General features: G+C 42.3%; 1 protein-coding gene across 4 annotated transcripts in view; it reads left to right on the top strand.

The window, feature by feature from the left end:
- Positions 1–672: 672 nt before the first annotated feature.
- b4galnt4a (beta-1,4-N-acetyl-galactosaminyl transferase 4a) overlaps positions 673–24,420 on the top strand; it is a 165,470-nt gene continuing 141,722 nt past the window's right edge. The window contains exon 1 of one of the 4 annotated variants that reach the window (XM_082539927.1): positions 673–2,864. In XM_082539927.1, coding sequence (XP_082396053.1) covers positions 2,723–2,864 — 142 coding nt within the window. In that variant the 5' untranslated portion in view covers positions 673–2,722. Of the gene's footprint in view, positions 2,865–10,980; positions 11,037–18,308; positions 18,420–22,695; positions 22,828–24,420 lie in introns of those variants that run through there. The other 3 variants (XM_082539928.1, XM_082539931.1, XM_082539929.1) reach the window with 3 other exon arrangements.

The raw sequence follows: 24,420 nt of genomic DNA, 5'->3' as shown, positions 1-24,420 counted from the left end.
CTTTAGGTTTCTCCAGAGTGGCTTTGTGTGTAACTGTTTAGATTTAGTTAAGTTTTTATTAGTTTCAGGTTTAGTTTGAGTCTTTTTAAATGTTACCATATGGAGGGTATTTGTCAGAGGGAAGATTTAGGGAAATCACAATATGCATTACAATGCAAACACAACAGTTTTTAAGGGCAGTCAACTCCAGACAGCCTAATAAATGTACACCAAAGCCTCCCTGGAGCAGGTTATGCTGACAAATTCTACCACGATGATTAAAACTTGAAATTTGAATTCATTGGGCGGGGCCTGCTGTAATAAAAGAACCTCTGAGCACTTTTATTAAGAAAATCTGTAGCTAAACTATTAAATACGACACACAAAAGTATGCACTATGGACTCATAAGATATAAATAATTAGCAGCCCCTCACAGCAACAACAAGTCATGAAACTTTTTCACACATATGCAATCGTTTCTTTTATTTTTATTTCTTAAATTAGTGTTGCGTTCATTATAGTTTCTTTTTATCGTTGACCACTGGGGGGCAGTCAAGCGTGCGTCATGACTGGTCTACAGGGTGTCGCCACACAGCTCACACACAAAGGCTGTCTAGATAATTTGTAAAGATGGCTCACAAGGTTTCCAGCCTCGTAATGACATGACTGAAGTATTTAGTAATTTTCTCACTTCCGCTTCAAGTATTAGGCTTACGATTAATGTTTTAAATCGTAATTCCGACCAAATCATTTTTCTTTGAAACAACTGGGACGTTGTTTCAATTTAGTTTGGCAAACAAATGAAATTTATCTCCAGTCGAGGAATTAAAATGTGTGCTTTAATCAGAAAAAACGTGCAATGAGTGTTACTGAAACTAATTGATTTAGAAATACATTTTTGAAGGAATTAACAAACCCAACACCAAAATTAGAATAAAATGTGATTTTCCTCCCCTTTTCGGTGTACAGTGGTTTAATTAATCTTCCAAAGGCCATTTGTGCGGTTTCATTTGGCGAGTTATTTCTACATTTCCTGAAAAGCGACTAATCATTGCTCATCTAATTAACATGGGTCCTTGAATTCTGGGGGGGATATGGTAAAACAGGAACGGTGAACAAGTTTCAGGATGGTCGTTCAGCTATTGGATGCTGGATCGTGTGAGTGCCAAGCAACGGCGAAGGCAAACAAGTAGACCCGCCTCCTCTGAGCCCATGGCGTATTTGTAATTGGACAACGGACTTGTCATTCCTCGTCCTCTCAGGTTAGGTTGCTCTGCACCGTAAGATGCTCAATTGATGGGCGTACTGAGCTGTGCAGGGACTGGAGATACCCTCCTTCATTGTAGCAAAACAAAACCATGTTCTCTCCCGGTTATTCCTCAGCTTGTTGCTGGGCTCTCCGCGACACCCTTCCTGGACCTCAGCTGGTTTTTATTTATTTATTTTTTTTACTCCCAGTGCTCGTTGACACGCAGGTCTGATGATGCTGTTGCGGCGTTTTAATGGGAAAAACAGCTCATGAGAGAAAAAACAACACAAGGTAGTGCATCCCAGCAGTGCCACGTATTGTGCTTATTTGTTTAATCCTGGTGAAGTGCTCGCTCGCTTGTGGTCTTTCTTGTGTTAATTGTGCAGTCGGACAGTGCTGCTAGCCTACTTTGGGAGAATGAGGTAAAAAAAAAAAAAATGCACCTGCCGTGAAGACAACGGAGAAACCAGAGCACATGGGCATCTCTTCCCCGGACCTCAAATTATTGCACAGTCGCTTTTGAGTAACCCACCTTTGTTACGCCGCCATGGAGCAGTTTTTTTATCTGCATCTCGTAATATTTACTCGTCGCTGGGCTTTAAACCCACCCGAGTACGAGGATGACAGCTGATCGCCCCTCCTCTCCCCGGACTTCAATAAAAACGCGCTCCAGCTGAACGCGCTGCCATCGATTGGAAGCCAGGCTCTCTGTGTGCGCTGTGTTTAACAATAGATGGAGCGCGGAGGGTTGTGACATTTGGCCGATTGCCACCCTGACCTTTCCCCCCTTCCTAGTCCAGTTACCTCGAGGTTTCTCTGGCAGTAGCCCGCGTTTCACTGACGGCCACTTCACTTCATTTGTGCTCGGCGGTAAAAAGATTAAATGACCCACCTGCAGAAATGCTAAGTGCGACCACATCTCCTCTCGGAAACTACACTTCTCCTATTACTCTTTGATACTTTGCGCTAAAGCCGTGGTCGTGGATGATCCTCGAGTAGCCGATAAAACCGTCGTGGTGTCAGCATGGGCTTGAGCTTTAGGGGATTTGCGTAGATTATCGTCGGACTGCTATTTTATTCCCACGGTCGCAGAACTCAGCGGCTTTTGATCCGCAGTCCCTTTTTCCTCCGCTTCCTCTCGGACGCCTGTAAAACTCCAGCAGGGAAGCCTGAACCCGCGGTTTTCGTGTAGGGGAGGGGAGACAACGGACTGCATTCATAAACGATGACTGCCACGGAGGTGTTTGCTACCAGATCTGAGGATACAACGAGTTTGGCGCTGCTGGCACCCCGTGGATGTGGGAGGACGAGACGCGCATTGGGGCTGTAGTTAACACTCGCAGGGATGCCGTCGCTGTAACTGGGAGAGGTAGTCCTTCAGCAGAGGCGCGAACAGCCCAGAAACACAACACAGCAGCGCCCGAACAGTCAGCAGCCTTCTGGACTCGTTTTAACCATCTACCGGGCGCCTACCGGAGGATGTTTCAGCGAGGATGCTGCGCTTCCCCGTGAAGAAGATCCGGAAGCAGTTCAAGCTCCTGCTGCTGCTGGTACTGCTCACCTCGGCGGTTTGGTTCACTTACCTGCACATCAACCAGGGCAAGACTATCAAACTACACTTCAACTACGGAAAAGGTAGATTTTTTAAGAGAAACCTGTCTGTTCGTTTCATGCAAGTTTTCTAAGAGGAGTACCGGAAACAAACATTTAACAATCATTTTATGAAAACTGTTTTAATCATTAACTAAAGTAACACTGCTATAAAGTTAACACCTAGAATAGCGAGCTCCTGTAGGATGGGTAGGAAAAGTAAGATTTTAATGCCATACAGTCTCTAAACAGTCACATAGTTGTAGCTCAGATGTTTTCATGAAACAAACGCTCTTCTGGCTTTGACACATTGCTCTCCTTTGTTTGCTGTGATCGGTAGAACCTGATCTACTACAACAAGTAACACTCTCACAGAGAGAGTGAGAGCATGTCTTATAAATTAGCCAGAGCTTTTTTTTTCTTTCTCTAGGCTAAGAAAAAAGCACCTGTTTATGTGTCCTGGTCCAAAGTCAGGCCCTCACCTTCAACATCAATAATCAAAGTGGTGCTTGTGAAGGTGGCTTCAGAGGTCACAGCAACGCCTGAAAAATATTAGAAGGTGGGCAGTGCAGCGAGAGGCACATTTCCACCTGCTGCTGTTGTGCTTCTTATTACCAAGGCTTGATTGCGTTTATCCACAGTGCACAGCAGTAGCGGCTGGCTGTAACAGTAGATGATGCTGAGCATTACAGGAATGGCTGATGATAAAAAGTACTGGAACTAATACACCACTGGCGAGCCTACTTCAGATTTAACGCTGGGTGCTGGTGTGCCTGTATCTCTTGCAGCTGTCTGTGTAAAGTGATATGCAATAATTATGATGTCCTTGAAACTGTGGGCACCGTCCGTGCACATGCACACATGGCTGATTGACATACAAGGATCATTCCATTGTGTCTGATCTCAGTGCTGGGGTTTCCCCAGTGACAGACCAGATATAGTTTATGATCATGAGAATCCTGAATCATATGGAGGGCTGGAGACTGCCAATATCATTTATTTACTGCTGCTAAGTTAGTTGTAAAGTTGCGTCAGGGCTTTGAGTGTAAATGCCCAGCAAAGTATTCCTACACTGACTCTTTTATGAAGCAAATATTATTGTACTCTGCAGGTATACTGCAGATCACTCAAGGAATAAAAAAAATGCATATTAAACTGCTGTTTTCACAAAGAATCAGAATCAGAAACTTTATTGTCATTGTCATGAGAACAACGAAATTAAGAATGGTCCCCGATCATTGCATCATCCCTAGCAATATCAAAATATAAATAAAACAATAAAATTCAATAAATAAAATAGATAGAATACTTAAAATACTAATAAGATATAACAGTAAAACATTCACATACATTCCCACACACATGCTTCAGACCGTGCATAGATTAACACAAGAGTGGCGTGATGGACATTTTTTTGTAGTATTCAGATGTGTTATTGCAGTTGGATAACAGCTGTGTTTGAGTCTATTAGTCCTTGCTCTGATTGCCCTGTACCGTCTGCCTGAGGGCAACAGTTCGAACAGGGAGTGGCCAGGATGTGAGGTGTCTTTTATGATGTTTTGGGCCTTTTTAAAACAGTGGGCGTTGTGTAGAACTTCCAGTGTGGGGAGAGGGCAGCCAGTGATCTTTTGGGCGGTGTTAATGATCCCTTGGAGTGCTTTCCTCTGAGCCCCTGTGCAGCTAGTGTACCAGATGCATATGCAGTAAGTTAGAACACTCTCAATGGTGGCTCTGTAGAAGGACACCAGCAGTCTCTGTGTGATGTTATTCCTCCTGAGAATTCTCAGGAAGTACAGTCTCTGTTGGGCCTTTTTCAGCAGCTCGGAGGTGTTCACACTCCAGGAAAGGTTCTCCTCTATATTGACTCCCAGGAAGCGGAAGCTTGCCACCCTTTCTACACAGTCCCCATTTATGAATAGTGGTTGGATCTTTGCCTTTTTCCTTCTGAAGTCTATTATGAGTTCTTTGGTTTTTGAAGTGTTGAGGAGGAGGTTATTGGCCTTACACCATGACGTCAGCTGCTCCACCTCGTCTCTGTACGTAGACTCGTCTCCCTTGGAAATGAGCCCCACCACTGTGGTGTCATCTGCAAATTTCACAAAGATGTTGCTGTGGTGGCGAGGAGTGCAGTCGTGTGTGTAGAGAGAGTAGAGCAGTGGACTGAGCACACAGCCCTGGGGTGAGCCAGTGCTGTGTGGTTACATTTATTGAAAATATTCACACTCGTGGTTTTGTATCCATAACCTGTGTTCACATATATGGAAGCTCTTCACTACCTGTGATTTATTTATTTATTTTTGCTATTGCTGCATGTCGTTCCCGATTTTGCATTAATTAGCCCAAGAGCATGACAGTTCCTTTCATTGAGTGAAATCACGGACCTCAGCACACACAGATATTTTCAATATACTTATGCTCGTCTTTTTAAGGGTTCCTTTAATAAACTGCCTTTGTGACGTGTCTGCTGCGGCTGTCTGGTGAGGAAGGAAGCTGTTATGCTTGCAGTGCCGATCTATGTGTCTAATTGACTGTCTTCCTTTTTAGTAGGCATCTGAGCAGGTCAACTTACTTAACCTCTTATGAATAACATGTCCCTTCTCGTACTAAGGGTTTCTAAGTGAGATGTAGCCATTACTGGAAATGGGGCTCTATGAAGTGTGTAAATATTCATATTGGGCTGCCAGTTTTTTTTCTTTTTTTCCCACACAATCTTCAATTGATTCTTAGCAGTGAGGTGGGGCAGGTAGAAATAATGTAATTTCATTTTTGGCCTGATTACGACATTATTTCGATATGAAGTGACACTGGTAAATTTCCATTCTGGTCGTCTGTATTTTGGAGGAAATTAGATTTATCTTGACCCAATCTTCTCCTTCTTTTTTTTTTCTTGTTCGTTCTTCATCATCCACTAGATGAAGTGTTACTGCCGTATGACCAGCAGGGCTTTGAGAAACAGAAGCATGAAGAGCCCAGCGGAGGCCATTCCAGCTTAATTGTGACTAATGTTGTGAGAAGCTGTATCACCATAGTTTCTCAAAAAAGCAGAAAAGTGAGAATCCAGTTTGAACATGGAAACAGAACGGATGAACTCTGTCTGATGAGAGTCTTTGTGTTGCAGAGAAAGAAAAGTGCTCTCAGTGGGTGCTGGTGGCCTTGAGCAAGATTCTGTTTTGGTTTTACCCAGCGACTTACCTTTTGCGTGGCATAAGTAAACCAAATTATTCGAACGTTTGGATATTTTATCTGAGCTGTTTTTCACTGGTCTGCTTGGAGTGAGATGTATTGTCACTTGTGGAAAAGCGTTGTTCTCGTGCTGAAGGCAGGAGGTCGGACATGTGACGCCCACCTGCTCACTGGGAATTCACTGGGGTATTAACTGTGCTATTCACACATGGGCGCAGGACCTTGCGCAGGAGTGCTGGCATGTTAAAGATCAGCTCAGGTTCAATCTGACCGCATCTGCATTAGAAGTGTCATTAGGCCTCTTTGGTTCAGGGTTGTCGTCATTCAGAGCACTAAGTCAGCCACAACCGTGCTAAATTATTATATCACTAAATTATTAAATACAGGATGGATCTGTGTGATAGACCAGCGGCAACAGGGCGATGGGCAGTCCACTTAGGTTTTTTGTGATTTTTAAAGCTTGTAAGGTGGAAGCATGAAGTGAGCTATTGATTCTGTCACTATAAGCACATAGGACATGTAGCTTGTGAAGTGAGGGATAAAACATGAGTAGACTCTTTGTAGCATTTTTCTGACCCTTTGGACTCTCTTTGAAAAAGGAACTGTTGGCCAAGAGGTTTTTTCTCATATCCCATTAGTAGTAGGGAATCTACAAACCCAACAATCTTTATTTTCTATCTTTATAATAAGATGATTGACTATGATATACTGAATAGACCAGTCAAAGAAATATAATTTTATTTTATTGAGACATTTGTAAATATATGAGCGTTACTTAGGGCATTTAATTGTATTTTCTTGAAAGCCATGCTAGCTGTTGCACCTATGATTATGACGAAAGCCAAAAGGTATAATTAAATAGTTTTATGACGGCACACTGGCCAGACTGGCCTTTATTTAATCTGAATTTTAATGAAGATGTGTTTTGGCAGGTAAATCAGCAGTGCATATTAGATGAGTGCCACATTTACCTAGCCACCCAGTCGTACAGCAGCCCCCCCTGTTTTCCAGCTTCAACAGGTCCACTGGAATGGGCGAGAAGGCAAAGGGGGAAAGCTTGCTGCTGCATACAGCCCTCTATTGATTAACTGCGATTACACACGCGGCGGTTCATGCATGTGCATACACGCAGCCACCCCTCATATAAACACAGATGTGGTGCCTGTGTTTGTCGAACGGCACATAATCCAAACATACCTTTCCTTGCATCACCGTGGATAAAGAGGAAGTCGAAGAGGAGGAAATCTCAGGATTTTCAACAGCTTGACTGCTTGGTTGCCCATGGAGACAACATATGGGAAAGGCGCATGTGGTGCTTGGCGCTTACTTTATGAAGACAAGTGCATTCATAGGTTTCCAGGAAGCATAAATCTATTAAATATCTAGATGGAATTTGAAATTAAAACAGACGCATCTTATAGATGCGTTGTCATAAAAATGTAATAAATCTTGAGGGGGGAAAAAACTAACCAAGTCACATACATAATCACATTCAAGCATTCAGATGTAGTTGCAGTTGGACATAAAGTTTGATTTAGCTTGTTGTTGTTGTTGTATCTCGGCAGCGGCAGGCTCAGGTTGGCTTGCTGTCATGGTAACCATGCCCTCCGGTGTCACTTTTCCTAATTTTAGCTCTTGAGGTTCTTATGGTTGGTCACTCTTGCACCAAACTGGTAACAGACACTGCTTTTACATGAAGGCCTGAAATTACCGAATACAAAAAAATAAAGAAGTGACTAGATAAAAATATATCCAATTAAAACAACATTAAAGTAAACATAGGCATTTATCAGTAATTTAAAATGTAAATGGTCCTTTGGAACAGTATTATTTGAAACTGTAGTGGGGTTTCACTTCTCTGTACAAGATTCTGACTGAATGCTGTCGTCTCTGTTGAGAGCCTCGGCTCAATCAAGCAGTAGTCGACACCTTAACACAAAAGGAATGACAGCGTCTTCATTTGTATAATGAGGTAAAATATGTAAATGTAAAAAAATTAATAAGTTAATAAATGTATTTGCACTCTATAGAGACTTTGTGATCTATCAGGATTTAAAATCTTAAACACATAGATAGCAGTTTTTTATTCATCATTTATTCATGTAGTGGTGAATATAATAATATATCTTCCTTTTCAGCTTTCTAAATAATGCAGTTATCCACAGTGCCCACTTGCACTTTGATAGTTGTTGGTAAAGAAGCAAACAAACAGAGATATACACCCTCTGCTTAGTAAAAAGCAGTTATGGAACTTTTTATAGTTTTATATCTTAGGTGTATTTTTTTTATTTTTATTTAGTCGAGCCCAGCGAGAGCGCAGTGTGCAGGTCTGCATCAGGTGAATGGTTTGAGCATGTTGAAGTGAGGGACAGGTGTGAACCCAGCTGGGTAGTTGGGATTTTAGAGATTACTTTGGTATCTTGTTTCTTTGCGAAAGAGCTCGGGCACTTTTCATCAAAGTAAAATCTGAAAGCACTGAGTTATGAAATTGCAGCCGGACTACTGTTGCAATTTATATTCTTGCAGTCCCACATAGAACTGTTTCTGAAGGTATACAAGCACATGATTCAATTTCCAGGTGGACATTTGCTGTGATCTGAAAATTGAAAATGGAATCTCAAAATGTTCCTGCCTCTGTTCACCGTTATTGAGAGATAATTAAATGTAACAATTAACATTATGCATGAAACTGTCATTTAATTTGACATCTTATTCCATTTGAGTCATAGAAGTATACCCGTGTGGCATCTGTTAGATTGCGTCTTGGGAGCTGGGGTAACTGCCACAGGCTCAACTATGAATCTGCCCCACAGCTTATTTGTCCAACCCAGTAAATCTCTCTTTCTTTGGCTTATTCCGCAGCCAGGATAAACTGTTTCTGTAACAGCTCAGACTGCATCCTCGATGTGCTTCGGACGCGGTGAGATCTGCCTGTTAAAGGTGGAGACAAGAGAAGGATTAAGGGAGGGAAATGATACCCTACACCTTTGATGCGTTCAGTACATGAATTTGATTACATTTCCTTTTGCACACACAGTCAGAATTTGTGTATTTCCTCAGTAACACTTTTGGCTTCCTCTTGCAATTCATTTCGCATTTTCTTTCTAATGCTAAAGCAATTGCACAGTGCTGCTGGACAGAATGTAAAACAGCTCAAAGATATTTCACACTCAGCATGTGTTGCATTCACATGCCCACAGTGCATTTCATGACTCCTAAGTGTTGCATGTAAGATTTAACAGATGCGGATATAGAATTGAGAAATGAAAGAGGTCGGGTTGATAGGTCAGTGAAAAGCACTGGAAAAAACACAAGTCCAGAGTGTGTTAACCTCAGGGTTAATGAAATTTGTGTTGGCCTGCCTAACGAGCCACCATCAAGGTACCAGCTTTGCCCCATGCAGATGAGATCTCTGGCCCGCTGCCACAGCTTTGCCGCAGGAGATTTGACTGTGTATGTGCAAGAGTAAGCGAGTGAAACAGAGAGATTTTGTGCAAAAGGGAGCAAGTGTGTATGTGTGATGTAGTCTGTTTTTTCTATTTCTTTTTTTTCTTTTTGCGTGTGTGTTTTTGCATGTGTCTGTGAGTGCACACCTCCCCGCTCTCGCTGCCGTCTGCACTTTAGGCCCAGTGTTTAGCTGAGCAGAAGAGGAAGCAGCTGAATGATGGCACTGTCTGCCCACTGGCACGCTTGCTATGATTGGGGCGAGGTGGGGAGCCGGTTGGGGTGGGGTAAATTGGGGAGGAGCGACTGGGCAGAAGAAGGACACCCTTCTCATGCAACAGGTGGGACATGCAGCAGGATGCATCATGGGAGGATGTGGCTATGACTCATGACCGAAGCCATTTAGTGCTTCTGGTGCACATTCATAATAATCTGCCTGTGCTGTCCATGGAGCTCTGTATATACATCAGATTTGTGGCTCCTACCATTAGTCTGGGTCAAAGCTGCTAACTAGCTTTCTCTCTGGGTCAACTCAGCACAGTGGAGAGCTACAGAAAGGCATCGGAAACTTTCACCAACATTGCTTTATTCCTTTAGGAGGTGGCGAGCACAGCGTACAGCTGGATACTAACAGTTTACTCATACCGGGGCTGCTTAGACACACAAAATAGCTGCTGTAGCTACTTCTTTATGGGGCGATCGTGGCTCAAGAGTTGGGAGTTTGCCTTGTAATCGGAAGGTTGCCAGTTCGAGCCCCGGCTTGGACAGTCTCGGTCGTTGTGTCCTTGGGCAAGACAATTCACCTATTGCCTACTGGTGGTGGTCAGAGGGCCCGGTGGCGCCAGTGTCCGGCGGCGGCTGTGTCTACAATGTACCTGCCATCACCAGTGTGAATGGGTGCATGACTGAATGTGTAAAGTGTTTTGGGGTCCTTAGGGACTAGTAAAGCGCTAGACAAATACAGGCCATTTACCATTACTTTTATCAGTGTGCTCTCACAGAGAGATGAGACTACCTACCGCTCACGCTAACTCATTCATCAACACATACATAACCACAAATACAAAAGAAAGGGGGTGGTCCCTCCCTTCCCAAAACATTGGACCTATGCCACAAATACATTGCCAGTCAGGCTACCTTCTTAAAGAAAGGCTTTTCCTGTAATATATAGAAACCTATTCAGGTGTAGCTAGATTATACAGCGGGGGTATCTAATAATTCTCCAATCACATTGTTAAACAACGCCATTAAGATTTAATTAAGACTAATTTCCTCAGCAGAGACTCGTAAAAACCCACACAATTTGGACAATTTAATAGGACACAGCTGTGAGACACAGGGGAGGTGAGTTTGAATCAGAATGAATTGGTGAGTTTAAGAAGTGAGAAACGGAGAGAGAGAAAAGAGCGAGAGCCAGAAAGACAGATGTCAGGTGGGAGTATCAGAATCAGAATCAGAATCAGGATACTTTATTGATCCCTGGGGGAAATTATTTTTTGTTACAGTGCTCCATTTTCAGTGCTACAGTATCGACTGTAGACGATCGTGATCCCTGTCGTGATGGGATTTGTCAGTTTCTTCCGTGCTCAGGTTTGGTTCCGCTTTTTACTCCCCACCTCTGCAAAAAGTATTTTCTTTCATGGGGTTTCTGTGCCGTGTTGGGGCTGTATCAGCTTTGGTGTTTCCTTACTGTAAGCGATCCGGACCTTGCAGGATTTCAATCAATCATCAAAGAGTGTGTGTCTGTGCGCTCCCTGCTGCTCAGAATGAGCTTTCTGTGGCGGTGGTTAATGGAAAAGGTCACCTCTCCCGGAGGCTGTGACGACTTGCAACAAAGGCAGGGAAGGGATCAGAGGAGAGAGATGGATAAACCTTGGAGATGGAATAGACTGACTTTATGGAGACAAAGGTGTTGGTTGCATTGTAACCAGCTTTGAGTGCTATTTTTTTTAAGCCCTGCAGAAAATTCCAGAAAATGGAAACACTTGATATGAAAGAGTAAATTGACTGAAGCTTGACTGTCCCTGCGTGCAACTCTCTTTGTAGTTTTCGCATGTATTCCCTGTTTTCTTTTGAAAGCACTGGCATGCACATTTTTACTATTCATCATAAACTTATGAATATTTACAAGTGTGGGGAAGATCTGGAGGTGGGCTAGGAATTCATCAAATTTATGAAAGCTTCTCGGGTGAAGTGAGGGGGAGAGTCTGAGGTTTGCTTCACTCTGACATTTAAGGACTTTTCCCACCATTTAGATTACTATAAATCCTGCATTTTATGTGTGGCTATATATTTAAAAGGATAAAAAAAATGTGGCAGTTACGATAAGGTTCCTCACTGCTCCACAGTTGGTCTGATGGAGCTACCCTGCTGACAGCTTTCAAATATGACGCTTTTGTAGTTTTGTAACTTTTTGCTTCGTTAAGCTGAATTATAAAGGTTCCTCTTAAGGTTTTTTCCTTTCTACATTGTCATATTTTATATCCGTCTCCCTCTATGTATAATTTTTTTTTTTTTTTTTTGGTTACGTGTTGGAGTGCCAAAGGAGACAGGACATGAGAGCAAGAAAAAGAGAGAGGACGAGGGCTGCACTTTGTCATTCTTTTGTCTTTTGTCTCGAAGGCCTGCTGCCCAGCTTGATTCACAAAGCAGCTTGATGTGAGCCGCTTTGTGAAGGAGCGCGGCATTGCTCCCCGAGGCCTGTTAAACACTGTTCCCATTTTCCTATTGTGGCCGGTCATGAGGAAAGGTATTCAAGAGCAAAGGAAAGTTTCCAGTTTACTCTGGGGCTCTGTTTGTGTTTGCATAACTGTGCATGCTTGCTTTGAGTGGAGATCCGGCAGTGTGCACTGAATTTTAACATCCCTTCACTAACCGAGCTTTTTAATTTGCTATCATGTAATGGCCAAAATTTATTTGAGTTTTTCCCTCTTTTCTGAGCCTCAGTTACACTAATCCTGCTGATTCAGCTGTATAAGAGGATAAAGCTCAAAGCCACGGAAGTGGACGTTAACGTATGTTGCAAGATTCCTTTTCAAATCTTTTTTTTAAATTGTTTTATTGATAACTTTTGATTTTCAAGAGCTGCTCTTCTTCTAGCTGTATACAAGAAGATATAAAGCACGCTGTCATGCTGAAAGCAGAGAAGCAAGAACATGGTAAACAAGCTGAGCAGCTAGACGTTTTCTGCGCACACTCGACCGTTTATAGCCGTAATTTTTTTAAACAGTTATAAAAAGGATCTTTCTTGAAGTAAGAATGTGTCAGAGCTTTAGAGGATTACATTATTTTTTAAAGTAAGCCAGTGCAATACTCACCATGTTAGCTGAATTCAGTATACTTTTTCATATTGTTCTCCACACAAAAACCTTTCACGAGTGAATCTTTATGCATTTATATATTAAAAAAACTTCTCACTCAACATATCTTGCTTGGATGTTTTGCAGTGTAATACAAAATGTAACCCTCCCCCCAACTCAAACTAAATCAGGGAGGTAATATTTAACTGTCAAAGCTAGATTTTCGCCACCTTGGAACTGCATCCTTAATAGGCCACTTCTCTCGCCTACGGCTTCAACCGATGTGAATTACCTGACCGAGTTTGGGCCAAGTTGTCTTTTCCATTAGATACCGAATGAGAAACTCACTCACTCTTAAATTTCAGCACCCACTGTATCAGGCAGTTTTCCCAGTATCCAACACGGTAAAGGCTGCAGCTGAAGGCACTGCTATAAATTCCTTCCTCCAGGACAAAACGTCACGCTGAGCCTTCAATATCTAACTCGGCGGAATATCAATGCTAAGAGCCGTCTGGCTTGTCATCCGGGATTTTCCTTCTGCTAGTTCTAACAGTATAAAAGCAACAGCAAAAAGACAAGGATAGCAAAGGATAGCAAAGGCATATAAAATAAAGAGAACTAATTATCTTAAAATAATTTTTTATCAAAGCACACGTCTGAACAAAACATTTGTTCTCTTAGTGTTATTGCTCACTCGTAGGACGGTGCCCACTGGACATCCTTAAAAGCTCATCTCACAGAGGTACATCTTATGTCACCATGCTTTCTTCCACCTCCTCCTCCACCCTCTTATCTGCCATTTCCCTCCTGCTTTTACATTTTCTTCTTGCTTCTCTTTCACTTCTGTCCTCTGTGGGAAAGCAAAAAATAAAAATAAAATGACACATGCATCTCCACTCCCTGTTTTTACATCCGTTTTTACATTTGCAAATGAGACGTGGGACAAATGCTAGCTTTCCATCCAGGTGCATTTGGCATGGAGATTCACCTTCTTCAGCAGAGCAGAATGATTCAACTCTATTATCTCTCTGTCAAAGAGGCTGCTGCTACCTGCCCCGCCGGTGGAAATGAGGTATTTTTACATTTGTTGGGGAGGACAGGAGAACTGGCAATAAGCCGATGGGTATAATGCATTGGTCTAGCACTTTTTTTTTTTTTCTTCAGATCATGTGATCTTGTTCTAGATCACAAAGAAGAAGGAGAAAGCAGCCAAGGCCTTGTATATGTTTAGTGCTGGAGGACATATAGCAATATTTCTAATGTGCTGCATTTAATGTGGGTCTGGCAAGTAGATGGATAGATCTGTTTGCATATTGTGTGTGTTTATACACTTGTACACTTGCATATAACAAGACGGATGGTTTCTTAATTCAAAGCAGGTTGTGTCTTTGTTTGTGGAATTATTTGGCATTTTGCTCAGAGTGATGCAGAGTTCACGCTTTATTGCGCTGTGCATTAGAAATCATTCAGTCCATACTAGAGATGGCACGATACCACTTTTTTATGTCCGATACCGATACCGATATCATAAATTTGGATATCTGCCGATACCGATATGAATCCGATATAGTGTTTTTTAATCAACAAAACTGTTTTTTAAATATCTTGCTGCATTTTGCAAGTCTGCAAGTTCATACTCAAGTTTAAAACAACAACTACACTAAAGCTATTCTGTTATACCTGTATACAAAAAAAATATTTCATAGTTCAGCAATACTGATCAATCTAATAAACTTAAACCTACACCATCCTCACTATTCTGGTATTTTAAAGAGTACTTAGCGTAAATATTAAGCAACCTAACTAATAGGGTTCCAACTCCCAGCAACAACAAAAAGAAATAAATAAAAAATAGGGAACCACCCCTCACGCGCCACCTCATGATGCTTAATCGACGTAATCAACCTTAATTTGATGAAGTGTGAAAAAAATGCACAGAAATCAATTATTTTTCAAGAAATATTAAATAGATTCAACATCTTTCTTCAACAAAATTGCAGACTGCACAGATGGTACCTTCCCAAAGGAAAAAGTACTATAGCTTACTAGGGTATATATATTAGACTTAATAGTTACTATATACAGTAATTGACTTCTATTCATTTTACATCAAATTAAAACTTTGGGTGTAAGATTCAGATAATTATTTATTAAAAGCTAGACATTTTAAATGAGAATAAGAAAGAAAAGTATGTCTTTGTGCCCCCTTTTCCCTGTTAATGCCCTATCGGCCCCCCTGGCTAAACTTTGTTAGATCCGCCCCTGCACAGTTACCAGCCGTCAGCTACGTAGAAAAAGATCCTGGAGTAGAAAGTAATATTAAATAAATTCTAACAACAGCTTATCAAGCTTAAACGTGCTGCTGTTGTTCAGCCGCTGGTTTCCTCTTTCTGGTGCAAAGTGGGCCAAAAACAAACAAGAGACACGGACTCGAGACAGAAAAGCCGATCAGCTGATCATTTAAGCAGTTTCACGATTGAAGTAGCAGCCGGAGAGCGAGAGGCAGTCGCTTGTTAAGCTTAACGCAGGAATGCTTTACAAACATTCAGAGATGGACTTACACACTTGCTTTACTTCTCTCGGGGATAACTTTGTCAGAGATGATATGCGGGGTTGCTAGCGAAGCTCCAAATGCTATCCAGACCACCGACAGGTCCCGCATGCCACAGCCGCTCTATCACTTGATGCATACTGCTCCGACTGCTAACGTTCTGAGGTGAGTTACGGCGTGTTGCAAGTTTTGTGAGATGCTTTCGTGATATTTAATGGATCGGATTACATTTTTTATTTTTCTCCGATATCCGATCCAGTAATTTAGGTCAGTATCGGACCGATACCGATACGTAATATCGGATCGGTCCATCTCTAGTCCATACAAATAAATGCGTGGCTCCTGGCTCACCTCTCTCCAAAATAAAAACAATAGGAACTGGCAAGAGAAATTATATGCATGTATAAAACTGCTAAAAGGGCATTTAAAGTAAAAACAGCAGTGACATTATAATATGCAGTAGATGTTAATATATGCACTTTGTCATGTTAGAGCGTGGCCTATACATCAGGATATATGATTCAATTTTCATTAAAAAAAAAGGCTGTGTGACTTACTAAAGGTCACACTTTTAATCTGAGCAATAACAATCACGTCCTGTTCAAAAGCTTAGTAAATGTGGCCGGCGAAGACGAAAATAAATAAACGAGCCCGCTGTCATGATGACTGTTGTCACACTCTTCAGGGGTTGCCCTCTTATAATATAATATCGTTGTGCACTCGGCAGCAAAGTGTGACTAACTGCTTTTGTCTCCCTCAGACCAGAGTGTGGATGTCAGCGTTCTGCTTTAGAAATAAACCAGTTTGCAGCTGGAAGAATATTCCCGCGCAATCTCCAGACATCTCTGTTGTTTTCAGCTTAATAGAATCGAGTATAATCATGAGTGACAACAAAGCGTACTTGTGTAACTCACAGATATTTTTTGAAAAAAGAATTTTAAACGGCAAAATAATTACTATTACATTGACTGTTAGTTGTGTTTGCCGAGTCATTTTGCAGCTTGTCACACATGAACAAAAGCTTTTATCAGACTTTTTGTTATTATTTTTTAATTTTTTTTGTTAAAACTGCTAAGCTGTAGGCAAAAACTGTGTCAACGCCTCTTCCAGAGCCAGTGTCCTTGTCAGGAACTCAATTCCCAGCTTAGTGTCGATGTTTTTATGCATAACGTTTTGCAGTTTTGTACCTTTGTGGATCTTTTTTGAATGCGCACGCCTGAGGGTAAATAGGAGACTTTTTGTTTGCAACAGTTTTCCATACCTAACAAGCTCATGTTAGTGATGGAAAAATTGAGTGTGGGATTTGACCCTTCTGCAAATAGGGTCAATGCAGCAGGATAACACACACATAGACCTTGTATTCTCCTCTCTATCGCCCTCTCATTTTTTTTCTTCTTTGCTTAGAATTGGAGGATTGCTGATTATATTGCCTCTCCACACTAATCTGCTTTCAGGTCGCACATTTGTAAGGTGAAACACACACTCTCACATACGTGTATCGAATCTGCACGCAAAGAGGAGTAATTTGTTTTTCTTTGAGTGCCCTTAAAACTAGCTGCTGCTCTGGGGGGAGAAAAAAATCATCCAATCAGCAGAGCGTCCTTGATGTTAAGCCGAGTCGTCACAGATTGAAGTGGATTCTGCTTGTTACCCTGATCAGACAGACATGCTCATTCAGGTGAAGGCTTTGCTCAGCTTGATTAGGTTATAGAAACGTTAAATAGTTTTTTACACTGTCAGAGCTGTTTGTACCTGTGGGAATCGCAGTTTGGACCCTCAGTTCGGTCTTCTTTACGTGTGTTTGCTGTACACGTTGTATGTCTGAGTTCAAGCAGGCAGCTCTCTGCTGCTGTGTAGCTATAGGTGCTGTGTATTGTCTATAATTTACTTCATGGTCCACGTTGTGATGTTTTAAGGGGGTTTGATGTATTATGCTTAGATGCAATGACCAGAAGATAAAAAGGATGATTCTTGTGTCCTCTTCATCATCCTGTGCCAGTGTTGGACTGCACTGCTGCTTTGGTGGCAAACACAAAGATTGGCACAAAAAGAGGGTTCTGGATTTGAATCCACGACTAGCTTGGGGCCTTTTCGGTGTGGAATTTGCATGTGTGGGATCTCTCTGGGTACTCCAGTTTCCTCTCGCACTCATATATTTTAGGGTAATCGGTGTGAATGTGAGCATGAATGGCTGTCTGTCTCTCAGTGGTAACCCTGCAAATAGACTTGCACCTTATTCAGTTTCAGTTATGCTTAGAGGTACAATCATTTCTTTTTTGAATTTATGTAACAGGAAAGTAATAATGTAATACTCAGAAATCTACATTAATTAATGTGTAATTATGTCTTCCAACAAACTGACATATTCTCAGAAATGCAAACTATTAAGTTTATGTAGCACTGGCTTGTGGAAGAGGTCATGTTGCCCTGCCATCAGTCGTCATACAATCTTGGAGATTGACATCACCGTTCCACCTAATCCCGTTTTGTGTATGCAGCTAGAGACCACTGAGAGGCAGAGGGGCGGGTAACTCATAGGTGTTCAGTTGCCGTGGAGGCAAATTTTAATTTGTGTCTGCACCTTCAGACTCAAGATATGAAAGATCTGAGTTAAGAGAAAACGCAGGAAAGAGAGACGTGATCAGCGTTGAGATAAAATGAGGGTAAATATTGGCACAGTAGTCTTTCCCAGATGAAAGTAGCTGCAGAGAGAGAGGGGTGGATTTTAAAGGTGATTCAGCAGTTGCCTGCTTCTGCTCGACGGGTAGATATTAGGGGTGCAACGATATTCGTATCGATATTGAACCGTTCGATACAGTGCTTTCGGTTCAGTACGCATATGTATGAACAATACAACATTTGTAATTTATTTTATCAACTTTCCTTCTGACTATGCTGTCTGTGTTGAGCGCTCAGTGAATCTGCGTTCGACTACTCCGCCTAGGCTGTGCTGTCGAGCGCAGATCCACTGAGCGCTCAACACAGACAGCATAGTCAGAAGGAAGAGCACAGGGCAAGCTAGCAAGACAGAAGTTAAGCTCTCCTTGCAACATGGACCCCCACCCTCATTCAGATCTGGCGTTTGGAATTATTTTGGTTTTCATGTGACGTATGACCCTGAAGGTAAGCGAGTCATGGACTAAAGTAAAACAGTATGTTGGATGTGCCATGCAATGCTCAATTACCTAGGTGGGAACTAGTGTGTTAGCGCAGTTAGCTCGTTAACGTGTTGGCCGTCTAGCCCCATGCACAGGGCGATCGGCGGTAGCTCGTTAACGGAGATTTGCTGTGTTGTGGCATTAAGGTCATTTCAACGAGATTAACCTGAAAGCACTAGTGGGAACACAAGGAATATGACTGCACATTTACATCATCCTAGTGCAAAGACAAAAACAACAAGCATGCTACTAACTTTAGCCGAGTCATTTAGACAGCTGTTAGCACATGATTCTCCTTATGCTGCTGAGAATATAGCCCAGAAGAAGCGGATAGTATAGCTTTTATTTTGGAAAGAGACATTTCTCTGTAATAAACTCTCTTTTCCAAAGATGAGTGATTCCTCAATCAGATACAGGGCTCGCAAAATCGCTAGCCCGACGTCCTGGGGCTAGCGATTTTTTTCAGACGGGCTACCCTGCCGGGCTATTGTAGGAAGGAAAAATCTATGTCAATGCTTTTGCATTCTTTCGGAAATGTAGCCGGGTAATTATGTCATTGGCATCGGTGAGCCACTGTCAATATGTGACATATTGAAATCGCGTTTGAATTTGCGCTTGTTTTTTGCTTTCACTTTGCAATCATGCGAACTGTGTATAGAGAGCGACAGCACTGATTGGTGAGTGATGATAATTTGCGCACCAATTCCTCTGAAGTTGTCTTATCAATCGTTAGCTTACTATGCAAACATGACAAGTAAAATCTCCCGCAGCAAGCTTAAACATGTGAGGTTGATCGTGCAGAGAATCGCTGAGCATTATGTGAGTGGGTGTGTAAAAGCAGCAGGATATATATTGTAGCGGATCAGGGCTGTTCGGGGTTCTGTTTGTACAGTTATGTTTTGTTTATGTTGCCATAGTGACGGGTGACGCCCTCTCGCTGCGACGGTGTGTCCTTCCGGGGTCAGAGGGCGCCCTGTGTGGTGTTGTTGTTGTTACTGTGCTGTTGCCGCGCTGAGCAGTTAGCTAGCGGCAGTGTTCTTCTGCAGATGTCAATAAACGGCTGTGCTCCCTGGCTAGCTCACGGGAAGCAAGACCAAACGATACCTCCGTCTCCTCCTTGTCTGAGCTCGCCACATTGGTGTCAGAAGCGGGATGATGGTGGCACCCCATGTTCTGACCCGAGTGACTTTTACCCCGCCGGTCGTGACCGGCCGGTGCGCCAAAAGAAGGCACCTGGACATTTGCAGGACTTTGTGTGGGGTAATGGGGTCGTCGGGGACGACTGACCCCTTAGGTGGGGGCTATGTAGCGGGTCAGGGCTGTTCGGGGTTCTGTTTGTACAGTTATGTTTTGTTTATGTTGCCATAGTGACGGGTGACGCCCTCTCGCTGCGACGGTGTGTCCTTCCGGGGTCAGAGGGCGCCCTGTGTGGTGTTGTTGTTGTTGTTGCTGTGCTGTTGCCGCGCTGAGCAGTTAGCTAGCGGCAGTGTTCTTCTGCAGATGTCAATAAACGGCTGTGCTCCCTGGCTAGCTCACGGGAAGCAAGACCAAACGATACCTCCGTCTCCTCCTTGTCTGAGCTCGCCACAATATTTTAGTTCTGCTGAGCCAAATAAGACAGGTCAGGGTGAAGAAGTGACAGCCAAAGAAAAACTTACCACAAAACGGAAAAGTTATGACAAATCAGACTATAAGGCAAAAAGAAAGTGCAGCTTTATGGTTTCATGGACAAAAGAATTTCTGTGGCTGCAATATGACAAGCGAAATAACCAGGGCTGCACATAAGTGGTCCGCAGGTGCGCATTTGCTGTCAAAATAAAAAATGGGCACAAGATAAGAAGTTGCAAGGCGTGTTTGCATACATAAGATTTTCAGGAGGAGGACAGACATTTGTTTAGAACTCTTAAAGATGTCGAAGAAGCTCCTTTAAGCAATTACTGTGATGTTCCTCCACCTCCAAAGAAATGTCAGAAGGAGTCCGAACCACAAAAGAAGCACGTATTCTCGGAAAAGTAGTTGCAGGAGGTGAGCTGGCTTCAAACAAATGATGAACGCACAGAGATGTGGTGCAGAATGTGCCGTGAAAATTTAATAAATGACAAATTAAAAAGGCATGAACATTTTTTTTGTATCGAAAAAATATCGAACCGTGACACCAAAGTATCGAACCGAACCGAACCGTGAATTTTGTGTATTGTTGCACCCCTAGTAGATATGTAGCATCTTTGATCTTTTTGTTCTGTAGCGGCCACAAAAGTATAAAGCTTTTGATTTGGGAGGAGTAAGAAAACAGAAAACAGAATTCGGTTCACTGCAGTCGACTGACATGGGTGAGGTCTTCCAAACGGTACCTTTAAAAACTAAAGCCTGGTTAACAAAAAGGTTTCTTTTCACACCATTTTTTTTAAAAAATCTGAAATGTGAAGCCTTTGTGTCTCTTTCAGTTTCCCACAGTGTGGGTTTTCCACTTCGGGTTGGTCTTTCTGCAGGTGGTGGCCTTCCATCATTTCAATGTGCCAAGACATGCAGCTCTCTCACTCTGTCTCTCTCACCCTTCACCTCTTGCTGTCTGTGCTACAGTGAGAGAATGCTGCCTGTGTGCGATGCTTCCAGAGAAAGTAGCACCTGTGTCCTGCTGCAGGCTGCTTTCCCTCTGGGTTTGATATTATCCTTGTTGGTACCCACACACCCAGCCGCACTCATGTCCTCCGCTATATCCGTCCCCTTTATTCAAGCACTCTGTGCTCATTCATATGCTGCGGGGGATTCCTATTTTGCTGCCTTGATTCTATTCCTTCCGGGGTTGTGGGAGCCCGCACCTGTGGGGTACTACACACACACACAGACATTTGTGGGTAGAATTTGCTTGCATGCCTCCTATTTAAACTGCAGGGAACCTAACTCTGGAAACATTAACATTTGCCCTCTCAGTTCCAGCTGCGAGGAAAATAGGTGCATGAGCTGTGGAGCGGGCAACGTGACAAGTAGAAAAAAGAGAATATTATCAGACTCCAGTTGCCAAGAGATTTCTTTTAAAAGAGGATCAATGTGAACTCTGCATATTTTACAAACCTACAGACCCGTTAAGCTACATCAAACTGAGGTTTTATTCCATATCAAAGGGAATAAAATTGTTCTCCGCCATAAAGCGAAGCTTTGTACTGTTAAGGTTGTCATAAATGGGTAGTGGGATCTGTGGACATCAGTGGAGAAAACTGAAAAAGTGCTGAACATGTGGGGAAAAAGGGCATGTTGGCTTTCAATGTGCTGAAATTGGCATATAGAAGAGGTCCGTATGCACTGAGTGAGCAAGTGTTTCTGTGTGCTCACGGTATTATCTAAATGACAGTAAAGCCAAAGCTTGTATCAGCTTTCTACTGCTACATTTTCCTGTCAGCAGCTTGACTCACACAGCTACATGTGAGTCAGCTGACACCTCACCCCAGTGAACAATACACACTCGCACACAAAATACTGTCCTCACATCCACACATGGCAGTGGCAGTAGCCCAGCCACCCTTGGAAGATGAATGAACTGGACATTAGTTTAAAAGTCAACCTAAAAATGAAATCATCGTTCTTCTCTCTGTCCACCATCCTACTAACACTATGTGGTTGTTTATACTTGACTGAGCATCTCTGGGAGTCTGGCCTCGCAACCTCATCCTGTTAGCTCAGACAAGCTTGCAGCCCTCAGCAACTTCAGTGCTGTATTCAGGTCAGAGCAAAACACAAACCTCCCCTCTCAGATTTAAGCACCCCGGTTATTTATAAGAATTACTTATTTTATTATTATGTAAGAAAAACAGAAATGTGTAAATTATGGTCAGGCAGCTGAATTGTGCCTGGGAAATCACACCGTCAGTTGTTGGTGTAAATAAAGACACTTATGAATACATCACTATGGAGTTAAAGCTCTTTTCAGAATAATAGAAATTTCTTTTTTTTTTTGTATTCCTTGTCAACCCTTGTGCAAGAAAAAGAACAAAAAGACAGACACCCCCTGCTTCTCTCTGTTTGCAGAAGTCTGTTTTGCAGCCCTGGGGCTAAAAGGTCAAACATGAATACAGAGCAAGGAGTCAATCATTGGGGTGAAACTTTCATTTAGTCCAACTTGTAAACTCGTGAACTTCACCTGTTAAGGGAAACATGTCAGTTCGCGTCGCTCATTCTGTGGAGTCAACTTCTCCTTTGCCCTGCCTCAGGTAGTCATCACCTTCATTTTCCAAAATTACTTTCAGCAACTTGAAGAGAAACCGAGGTTTCTGTTCTGTATGGCTGTGGAGTAGAGTAGAAGATTGTTTCGGGGATTGAGAGAACAGAGCGTCAATACTAGGAGAGCAAGAAAAGAGGGTGAGAAGAGTAAGTAGCAGGTCAGTATTAGGTGAGTCTATTTTCCACTCAAAAATCTTTATAGCTATTTAAGACCTGGATTACTACCCGCCTGTGACCAGTGAACAATCAGAGCAGATTCTGTTTAACTTGCTATTCTCCCTGAATTTTTAAGAGCTCTGGGGAAGCCAGAGTAGTCTCTGCCTGCTGCCCCTCAGCTGACAACAAAGCCTTTGAAGTGACAGTGAGTATATGGGCTCAATGTACAATTTCACCTCTGAAGAATATGAAGCAATAATCTGGATGTAAACCTGAGCTGTCTGAAAAATCCCGCCGGTACCCTGGGAAAATTTTACTTCCTTTCTGCATTACCCTCCCAGCAGAGACTCTTAAAAATGCTTTAATGTCCTGGTGAAACCAACCCCAGTATATTTTTATGCTTTTGCTAGTTGAGAAAAGTGACTGCAGGAAGGGAAGCGTCTTATAAAATAAAAGGTTCTGGTTACATTGCATTATGACACATAAAGACATCTCATTATGTCATCTTGTTCTCCACACTGATAGGCTGTGCGATTTTCTTGTCATGCTCTGTGGTTTGACCGCTTATTTGTGAGACAGGAGAAAAGTAAAGAGCCACACACTTGTAGGATTAACTTTCTATTGACAAGAATATGTAAGCTTAAGCTGGTCAGTGTGTAATATCATAATTCCTGGAACAGGATGGTAAAAACAAAATAAAATAAATAAGAAACTGATGTGCAGTCGGATGTTTGCCGGCACCTGCAAAATTTCCTTTCAGTTGCTTTTTTCCTTAACGTTCTGGAACTTTTCTTTTAAATGTCTTTCCGTTTGTGTTTAATCTCTCCCGGCATTTCTGTAGTGTTTTCCCTTTAAGTGTCTAATTGAGAGTTAGGCTGATTGGGGTGTCAGAAGGCTTTAGGACCACACAGACACATCTAGCCTACAGTGCTTTGCTGATACTGAATGGGTGTGCACACATGCAATCATGTGGTAACTAACATTTCCTTCGCGTCTGTCTGAGAGCTGAGATGTCAGGATATATTTGTGGTCCACATAATTAGACAGCTGTGTCTGCGTGTGCCTACGAATGTTTCTGGGGTTAAAAGAGATGGGTTTTAATGACTACATTTTTTTTGCATTCCCATCTACAAATTTCCTTTTGCATAGTGACTTTGGTACACATCAAAGGCAACAACAAAATCACAAACAACAATGCAGGAAACAAAATAAAAAGGGGAGCTCTGCCACTACGCTTTGTTATTGCTTTCCTAATATCAGTAAAACAGGCTGTTCATATACAGCACAGGGCATTCAATCCTGAAGAAAAGTCACAAATTTCTCATTGATTACAGGAATCTCTTCTCCTGGCATTAATAAATCCCCCTAACATTTATGATTGAATATAAAAATTAAAGTGCTGTGAGGACGTATTTGCACTCTTTCTGGGGGTTTTTCTGGATATTTGCAATGCTCATCAAACATTTTTTAATATTTGACAAAGATAGTCTGAGTAATGAGAAATTTGCAGTTTTCAAATGGTGATTTCATTTATTAATGGGGGGGGGGGGGGGGAAAGCCATCCAAACCTACCTGACCCGATGTGAAAAACCTGA

Source organism: Aulonocara stuartgranti (assembly GCF_965226115.1).
Source record: "Aulonocara stuartgranti genome assembly, chromosome: 7".
In the NCBI taxonomy this organism is placed as follows: Eukaryota; Metazoa; Chordata; class Actinopteri; order Cichliformes; family Cichlidae; genus Aulonocara; species Aulonocara stuartgranti.
Note: the sequence above shows the minus strand (reverse complement) of the source record. Positions and strands in the feature narration are given on the sequence as shown.